This window comes from Corvus brachyrhynchos, unplaced genomic scaffold (genome assembly GCF_000691975.1).
Source record: "Corvus brachyrhynchos isolate BGI_N302 unplaced genomic scaffold, ASM69197v1 scaffold1, whole genome shotgun sequence".
NCBI lineage: Eukaryota > Metazoa > Chordata > Aves > Passeriformes > Corvidae > Corvus > Corvus brachyrhynchos.
Window position 1 is genome coordinate 6,561,284 of NW_008237222.1, and position 9,958 is coordinate 6,571,241.

General features: G+C 38.0%; 2 protein-coding genes across 4 annotated transcripts in view; both read left to right on the plus strand.

The window, feature by feature from the left end:
- BDKRB2 (bradykinin receptor B2) overlaps window positions 1–4,050 on the plus strand; it is a 24,339-nt gene extending 20,289 nt beyond the window's left edge. For 2 of the 3 annotated variants that reach the window (XM_008629738.2, XM_017729044.1), the window contains one exon: window positions 1,141–4,050. In XM_008629738.2, the coding sequence (XP_008627960.1) occupies window positions 1,143–2,285 (1,143 nt within the window). In that variant the 5' untranslated portion in view covers window positions 1,141–1,142 and the 3' untranslated portion in view covers window positions 2,286–4,050. Of the gene's footprint in view, window positions 1–640; window positions 857–1,140 lie in introns of those variants that run through there. The other variant, XM_017729046.1, reaches the window with a different exon arrangement.
- A 3,744-nt stretch (window positions 4,051–7,794) lies between these two features.
- BDKRB1 (bradykinin receptor B1) overlaps window positions 7,795–9,958 on the plus strand; it is a 3,642-nt gene continuing 1,478 nt past the window's right edge. Inside the window, exon 1 of the mRNA XM_017729047.1 lies at window positions 7,795–7,914. The gene's annotated coding sequence lies outside the window, so the exon portion shown is untranslated. The remainder of the gene's footprint in view (window positions 7,915–9,958) is intronic.

Genomic DNA, 9,958 nt, shown 5'->3' on the forward strand with positions numbered 1-9,958 from the left:
GACAGTTTTTCTGTCACTCAGTCCAGAGAATTATATGTACTGATCTGGGAAGCCAATCTCTCATTTGAATAATATCTCAGCATTCGTTATCCAAGAGCACAAGAAGAAAACACAGTTAACATTTTATCAGTAGTGAGTGATGCTGCACACTCAACTTCTGTTTGGTTTTAGTAGCATTCAAGTACACATCTGACATTTCTGCCTGTAAATAGTTCCCTGTAAGATCCCAGGCTGTTCTGATCTGTAGAATGTTTACAGCATTCTGGTTTTCAGACTGTGCTCTTGCACCCAAGCTGGCTGACTGCAGCCTGACTACAGACAGGTCCTGGCTTATATGATGGCCACCATCTCTGCCAAACTGCCAACCCACCCACTGTGCACCTCTTAAAACTGAGCTCTCTCGTGAAGTTGTACCACTTATCTCTTCTGTGACTTGGCTGCAGAAAGAGACTGTAACGCAGAGACAGAAATACACGGACAATTTCAGTGCGAAGCTGAGAAAGGCATGCTGCTGGCAAACACTGATCCCACAGCATTCTCAATGCAAACTAGAGCTGCAAACTAAATGTCTGTTTATAGTACAGTCATAATATTTGGAAAAATATACGGTGTTCTTCGGGGAGGAAGCACCACTGAATTCCACTCAATTCTTGCTCTGCAGGGGAGAGTGTAGAATGTTGCAGGATGTGACGCAGAACTAGCAGCTTTACCTAGAGCAACCTGAGACCCAAGGTACACCTGTCCTTTAGGAGACCATGTCTAATGAAATAAAAAGATAAGAAGACAAACTAATGATGAACATCCTCAAAGAATGAACAAAGACTTGCTGCAGCTCAGTTCTGGTGAATAAAGGCTGGTAAATGTTTTCTTCTGTTAACCCATTCACAACGATGTCTGTTGTTGCTACATCCCCTCTGTTTCACTTGCCTAAAATTTGTCCAGGCAGTCCATAGCAATGCTGCCTGTGAAACATTCCACAGGCATGCCCTGTGTCTATCAGAAAGCAAACCAGGGAGGTGTAAGCCTGTTCAAAAGCTATGCTTCTAGGACATCAGGAAAAGCAGAGACAGATCTTATAGTGTCTTTTGCAGCAATGAGCTAGATGTAGCAATCTCATGTCACCTATTTTTCTCTTCACAGAAATGGTTTCCATCACAACTGAAAATGTTACACAGCTGTACAACACAATCACCCAGGAGCTCAGAGTCAGTACACCAGATTTCCGCAATAATTCAGGAGTGCATCAGATAAAACAAAATGAATGTGTCAGTGCAGATGCATGGAAATGGCTACAGGATTTTCAGCCTGCATTCCTCTGGTTTATATTTATTCTGGGATCAATAGAAAATTCCTTTGTGCTCACCGTCCTGTGTTTCCACAAGAGTAGATGCACAGTGGCTGAAATTTACCTAGCAAACATGGCATTTGCTGACCTGATGTTAGTCTGTACTTTACCCTTCTGGGCCATTAATATTTCTAATAATTTTCATTGGCCTTTTGGCCTGCTTCTCTGTAAAGCCATCAACATTATGAGCTACATGAACTTATATTCTAGCATTTATTTCCTGACACTAGTGAGCATTGACCGCTACCTGGCCTTGGTGAAAACCATGTCTCTTGGACGGATGAGACGAACTGTCTGTGCCAAATGGTATTGTTTTGTAATCTGGACATGTGCATTGCTCATTTGTTCACCTACAATGGTGTTTCGAAATCTGAGTTATTTTAAAGAATACAACATCACAGCCTGCGCTCTTCTTTACCCATCCAGCTACTGGGAGCTCACAAACAACTGCTTGCTGAATATTGTGGGGTTTGTGTTCCCATTCTGTGTAATTACCTATTGCACTGTGCAAATCATCAAAGCCTTACGAAGCAGTGAGCTACGAAAAATGAACATAGTCCAGACAGAAAGGAGAGCCACCATGCTGGTCCTTGCTGTGCTCTTGCTGTTCATCATTTGCTGGCTTCCATTCCAGATCAGCACGTTCACCGACACAATCCGTTACTTCTCACCCACACTCAAATGCCTGGAAGACATCAATGACATACTGACCCAAATAGCCACGTACTGTTCCTTTAGCAACAGTTGCCTGAACCCAATCTTGTATGTGATTGTTGGGAAAAACTTCCAGAAGAAGGCTGTGGAATTCTACAAGGACTTGTTCACAAGGAGGTGCAGAAAATTACAGTCTGTGCAGATGGAAAATTCCCTGGACACTTTAAGAACTTCCATTTCAAGCGAATACCCAAAGAAAATGTCTGTTTTGCCATTATCCCAATAGCATAATCTTAGGAAATCCTTACAGGAAGAATGCCTTCTAACATATCAGTCTCTGCTCCTATCCATCTGCTACAAGTCCACAGAGTAAACACGTACTAGTGTTCATTATATGAGGGAAAACAATGGTTTGATCTTTTTGGAAATTCCATAAAGAGACCTGCTTCTAATGTTATTGGATGTTTTTCATGACTGAATCCTGTTTTGTGGCTTACTTACATTTTCGTGGCTGAATAATATTTGGCTCATGTATCATTTGGAATGTTTCCATTTCTAAGGTGTACATACAATTCTCTGAACAGAGCCCCAGTAGAGAAGCTATTGTCAGGATTGTGCAGCTACTTATGGTACCCCCAATAGTGTGTTAGATAAGATTTTTGATCTGGGAGGGGCTTGTGTTTGAGTAAGTTCCGTTAAGTGAATCCATTTTTAGATGTGTCCATCTTTTGGGTTTTTAATTTCTCTCTTCAATCATCCAAAACTCTCCGATTTTTTCATTGACAAGCAGTGCATTTTTGCAACTGCTCCAGTTAGTTACAGATTTACATGAGCAAGTGTGTATGGAAAGTAGCTGGAAAAAAGGTAAAGCTGTAGTGGAAAGGAAGCTGCATCCAGCTGCATGCAGTTAGCTGAGTTTTCTTTGTAGAAGATTCTTTACCCCTTCTACCTTGGAGTGAAGCATTAATTTACTCCTTTTGAGTGAGCGAATGCTATTTACATTCACGCTTACACTTCAGTTCAGACACTTGGGTTTTTAGTATTCACAAAGCATAATTAATGTTTTTTAACGGATATATAAAATCTCAGCACAATTGGTATAATCTCACAAGCGGAAGAAACTGAGAATATGAAGGAGAGCATCACCTAACTACATTAGAAATCTAACTGAAGATAACAGGGGTCTTGAAAGTTCAGAGTATTCAAGAATGGCCTTTTCAGATTCTAGTAATACCTACATTTTATTTGTAGAGTTAATCTGTGAGATTTTAATACAAGATAGCTTTTCCCTAATTGGACTGTATTTTTGATCTAAGTTGATTATACACATAAGAAATCTCATAGTGTACTGAATTGTCTGTATGCCCTTTAACCTCTAGGAACCTTGATCTAAATGGAGTGGAAGATGATCCAGTGTATGCTGAAACTAACAGTCTTTTTTCTTTTTAAAGCACTTAAGGTTACAGCTTTTAAAGCCACCAAGGGAAATGAAGTTTGGTGACATAAGCAAACTCAGACTGCAACTACATGGTCTTTATTCATTAGAGCTTGAATGGAGAAATAAAGTTCATTTAAGATGGGAAATTTGTATTAAACCTTCAAATAACTGAACTGCTAATTAGAAGTGTGCAGACGTGCTTTAAAGACTACAGGATTTAGATCACCCTATGTGATTTATAGGCAATTTCCATAGCTTTTCTTTGATAACCTAGTATAATCTTATGTCATAAATACTTCTACTGCTCATCCTTTTTATTGTCTGAAGCAAGAGGGACAACTATGACAAAACACTGCAAGGCTTTCTGTTATATCCAGTGTTATCACATTGTCTCATCCATGAGCATGCTGTTCAAGCAACCATTACACAAAAGGAATTCCATGCAGAGGTTATTCAGGCAACAGAAGTTATTTCTGAATATTTGGTACTGAGTAGTAAAATATAAAAATGTTATTGTGTTAATATCACATTAATTTAAACAATGTAAATACATAGACATTTTTTGCTATGCAGTAAGCATGTACAAAAGAAAATAAAGTACTTTGAGAAATGAGACTTCCTGGCATTTTCTTCTCCAGCCTGTATCCTGTTACTAAGGAATGATTTGTCAGAAGTTCAACTGTTCCAGTTATTTACTTCACCTCCTGTTACACCAAAGGAAAGTGAGCTGAAACAACAGAATTTTAGCTGCTTTGAGATCTTTCTTTTCAGGGCCCATTTCTGACTGGTGCTGACCATCCTCAGTCCCTTTGGAAGTTAAAATCTGAATTAAGGCAGCTAAGGGTACTGAAATATTTTCGGAAGCTTTTCTCTGCCTGCTGATAACTCAAGGTCCCATGCAGACACCAGCAACAATGGAAAGCCCCTGCAGCAGCTTCTGCACATCACAAAACAGAGACTGTCACAGACTGTTTAATTTACATTTTACTGACTTTTCAGTGTGATGGCATGTTTGTGGTATTCACATGCATCATTTATACAGGCAACAAAAAACCCCCAAGAAATAAAGTGTAACATCCAAGCTCTATCTGACCTACTGACAGTTTCCAGTCACACTTGGCTCGGTTCTGTTCTCAAAGAAACATGACAAAATATGAGAATAACTTTTGGTAAAATTAGGTCAGACTTTGTCCTGAGAATTTCAGAGCTGAAGATGCCAAAGAGTAATCATATAATCTTTTTATTCCCCTTCATCCTGTCCCCATTGTACATATGATCCCATCTTCTCTTTTACCTGAGACTGCCACAACTGTTATCAAGACTTTTGCCATGCAAATGCCTGACTCCCGATTCAGCCTGACAGAAGTGGGGACCATCGCCAGAGGAATGGCCAGATGATATTTCTGGCCATCAGCATCTACAGGCAGGAATAATTCTCATTTCTCCACTCTCATTTTTTCAAGTGGATTATTGGCTTCACTTGAAATGAAAAATTAACAGTTTAAAAGCTGTTACACAAGCAGCTGGTTCTTGCTGCAGACAGAAGAAAGTTGCTCTTTTTTAGGCATTGGTTTCAGTGGAGAAGTTAGGATCTTGGTTCAGGTCTCCCAAATCCCTAAGCAGCCTTTAGCCATTGAACCATCCTTACACTCCTTTCTTCCATCAGTGCATTGCTGGTTTTCCAACCTATATTGGCTCCTTCCTACTTTGCTGTTTCAAGCTCTGTAAACTGTAGTTAGTAGGGCTTGATTATTACCACACTGTGATGGTACCATGATCATTCTTTGGGAATTTTAAATAACTGCACCAGAGTTTAAGGTCTCCTTAGCAATCACTATAGAACACGTGAAGAAATCCAACTAAGCTGGACAAAGAGTTTTACATCAAAAGGTCATATCAAAAACTTTTTCTGCTGCTCCAGAACAGATGAACAGTTATAGCAGATAACTAAGCTGATTTGCAAACCATTTCAGTAAAGAAAATCAAACTGTTTAAACATGCTGATCCAAAAAGATAATTTGGCCCAACCATTAAAGGTTCCAGCTATCTTAAGAAGATGATTTTTAATGGCTGAACTGGACTAAGAGACAGAACTCTGGACACCTTTGGGATTTTTGACATTTGTCTACCTTGTAATGTGTGTAATAATCAAGCAAAGAGTCTTACCTCCAAGTTCACCAACATATTTGTTTAATCATTATGATCAGAGAGGCTCAGTTAGCATTTGTAAATTTTTATGCAGCTCTACAGAATGTTTGCTTTCTGCAGGAAAGTTTGCCTTGACAGTGTGACTGAAGATCATGTAAGCTTAAAACATAAACCAGCATGCTGTGAGTATCCTGATCTAAAGGTGCCAATAGACAGATAAGTTTTTTACTATAACTATGGACTCTTATAGATGTTTTCAAACTAATCCTTCACATTCCTTCAATTCATGGTCCATTACATCTGTGCAACTAATCCTTCACATTCCTTCAATTCATGGTCCATTACATCTGTGCAAACTGTGAAATGTTGTCAGATTTTTACATACTTTCTATAGGTTGAGAAGAATGAAGTTGTAAAGAAATAGTAAATTAAATCCCCTTTCTGTATAAAGTTACATCTTCTTCTGTAGACTTGTTCTAAGATCTTTAAATGCTGGAGCTACTGCAGTGCCTATTCATTTCACTATTTCTACTAAATGCATAGACTTCCAATTTTGAATCTCTCTCCATTACTGAAAAATGTTCCAAATATAGCAATGAAAAACAACAGAAAATAAGAAACTAGATTTACAAAGAGGAGTTGGATTTGCAAAACCAGAATTTTGATCCCATTTTGATGTGACAAGTTTTGTAAGACTATGTTATTTATCATATAAATTTTAGACACAGCTGCAGTTTTTTATTCAGTCTGTGAGTAAATGTGGAACTTGGCAGCTCCTAGAGATGCATGTCCAAGCAAGGAAAAATTCCAAGCTTCTTGTTATTGCTTAAATGTTCTTAATTATGGAAAAAGTAACTTAAACACGGAAATGCAGTCGTGTAAGCAAAGAGGAGGCTTTGGAAAGTCTGTGACGAAGATCTCCTGACATATTGCACTTACCTTCATGAGTCAGTGTGAGATGGGTTGTTTCAAGATTTTCCTCTTGTGATTTATTAGGATTCCTTACATAATGTGTAATTCAAAAATTCAAGTCTTTGCCAAAAATAAAAATTTTACAAGTTATTAAAAAAAGCCCCAAATATTAAATCTTGAGCCATTTAGAGTTTTCTCCATTGTAGTGGTGTTAACTGGAACTTTTTTCATTTATCAATTTTAGCACTGCTTGCATAACTATTATCTTTTAATTAATAAAAATTTGGAATAAAAGTATTTTTCATGATAGGGAAGTTCATTACAAGGTATCATCATTCAGCCTCCCCTGCCTTTTCATTTTAACTTACATATCAAACAAGAATGGACATAATGGCATAAGAATTGAGAGAAATGGTGCATGTGTTGGTTAAGTAGCCAATGGGAAGAATATTTTCCTATAAGTAAATAGCATTCCAGTCCCTTGATAATTTCTCATTGTTTTGGTTTTTTTAATTGAAATCCCATATTTTTTGCATGGATATACTTAAAAGAGATTTGCATTTAAAGTCTGAGATGCAATAGATATTATCTTTTTCTAATATTCCTCTAATCAGAGGACAGTCAGAATGAAAAAGATAAAAATAATTTATAAACAATCACTCTCAGGCTTCATGGCACCAGCAAGTAATTAAAAAAAAAAAAAAAAGAAACTTATGTGGGTGCAAGCCTGAGAAAATACAGGAGTCATCATGCACTACTGAGAAGTCATATTCACAGAGATTCATGCCCTGGACACCTATAGAGGGGTGCAAAAAGCAAAGCTTTTCAAAAACAGTGGAAGCGGGGTTTAGCAAGGTTCATGTTTCAGCAGCCATTCCCCCTATCTGTCCTGCTTTACCCCCTGCTCTTTGGCATGGTTTCCCCTCAAGTCTAGCAGGAAAAGGAGCTCCTACCACAACAAAAACCTGGTTCTAAGCTTCTCCCTGCGTGCATTGACACTGAGAAGGCAATTCAGAGCTGTTAATGAAGTTATTGTTGGTACAAACATAGCTATTCACACAAAGGAACTTTTAATTGCCAAAGACAATTTGAAAGCTTTCATTAGAGGTCACAGGATGACAAGAGTCATGACATATGGACTGTATTATTTCACAATGAGAATGAAATATTTCACATGTCTTGAAAATTACTACAGCTGACATGTGGGGAAGTTAAAAAAAAATTCCTGGGGCTTTCTTCCAAGATGTAACATCACGCTCATGGTGTATGGCCAACAAAACACTCAGGACAGCCCTCAGTCACTCAGTTGTGCCTCAGGATGCATCTTTGAATTCTCTCAGTAACCTCTCTACTGCTGTTTATCAACTGTTTCTGAATTTGAAACTTTGCCTGAATTGCCAGGAAGGACCAGGAGTAGGTATGCCTATCTTTTTAAATGTATTTTCTTTACTAAAATAATTTCTATATTTTATCTAAAAAATAATCTTTTGTGCTCTCAGTTCTGATCTGTGCAGTCTAGTAAGACTTACCCTTTCTTTTTCACCTTGAAAGTAATTCTGAAAGTCAGTATTAGTTTATGTATAAAGCCATGATCCATTTTACCTAATTGCTCTAACTTGCTGATGAGTATTAATAGTAAAAAGGGTGATAGATGCACTGTGCATGGAAATTCATCAGAAATCAGTTCAAAGTAAGAAAAATATGTCATTATTTGTATAAAAGATGACCGGAATGTGTTAAGTACAGAAGCTGAAAACCATTCATGTGGTTAATTGTCCATTAGCACTAAATACTTAAAAATACTTACAGAAATTACTGAAAATAAAGTGCATTTTCTGTCAAGAGAACATTTTGAGCTCTAAATTATTAAAAGGCTTGTGGCTTGTGGTAGCACTCAGACACTGACTAGTAGACTCTGAAGAAATTTTTGAAATTAAAAACTCTACAGAATCCTCAGGTACCATTGAGAGCTGAACAAGAATTCAGATTTAGCTGAGACTAAACTCAAAGTTTCAATGAAAAATAAAGCTTCCTGGTGTTTTTAGCTGAGGCCATCATGAATGAATCTGTGGCTTCAGCTGAGAGATCACATCTGAAGGGCGCAGAGTGACTGGCATAAGCTGATAGCAAGAAGTTGGGCTGATAGCAAGAAGTCATCAGGAAAAGGACAAGCAAGGACAATAAACAGTTCTTTTTCTTCTACATTTATTAAAATAAATAATTCTGTTAGGTTTAACTGTTATCTTTCTTCTACATTATTTTTGAAATATGAAGTTATAGATTTTCTGCCATTGCTCTCTCATGCCTTAGCCTGCTGTAACAGGGTTAGATTTCTGCTGTCTCATGAAAAGCCTCTTTGATGCTAATCAGCCATTTATTTGTTATGTATTTTATCTGTAGTTTTAGATCCTCTCAAGTTATCTTATTTTGCATGAGATGTCTGTGAACTAGGTAACATTCAGATTGTTCTGAGGGAAATCCAGGGAGCTGTGTTGAGTTGTAGCTCAGTTCCCAGTCAAGACTGCCAGCTTGAGTGTTTATGAACTCAGATACAACTTTGCTGCTCACCTGGTTCTGCAGTGATGAAAAATGTTCTGTGCATTAGTACCAGATAGCCTGATGTGGAATATTATTACTTAACTTATTCCTAGAGGCATCCCAGAAATAAGTGACGCAAGCTGCTCATATAGAGACATCACTGAGGTTGTACCTATATGTAAAAGAGATGAATGATCGTCCTAAACTGTCTCTTCAGAAACTCCATACTCAGCTGTCTCCGTGGTGTAAAATACAGAAGTTGAAAGAACAGAGTTAAATAGCTGCAGCAGAAAGCTGATATTTAGAATGACTGATTGCAAATTACTGATTTTTTCAAATACATTCTTTTTTATAGATTGTCATGCTCCACTTGCATATGAAATACTGAAATGTCAGATGGCAGCACAGGCTCAATAATAACTTGCCTATCATAATGATTCTGAGGCTGAATGCCTGTAAAAACCAGGATCCAGGCACTAGCATCAAGCATGGCAGCACCAGAAGAACGAAGCAGGACGCAGCCCTGAGAGTGGATCTGTGACAGAAAATCCAGTGGATTTTCATGGGAGGATAAGGTTTTACCCATGTTCTTACTCCTGCACAATCTCACATGGGGTTACCCTAAAGAAAGATTGTGCCAATGCTATGATGGACTAAACACTTTGGAGGCTGCACAGCCTCTCTCCAGCTGAGCTCAAATGAAATTTTTGAGCTAGAGAAGAATGCTGTAAATTTAGAGCTGCAGAGGCCTTCCCTCCAGGCAAGATTTTTAGCGTAATGTTTTGAAGGAGTCTGTGTTTTGTTATTCCAACTGCTGACATTTGAAGGCAATAAGCTGTCTAATCTAACAGCAATTTGAACCCGAAGATCAGGATGGGAGGAAAGGAGAAGGAACAAAAGAATGCAAAGTTCAGGCAGCAAGT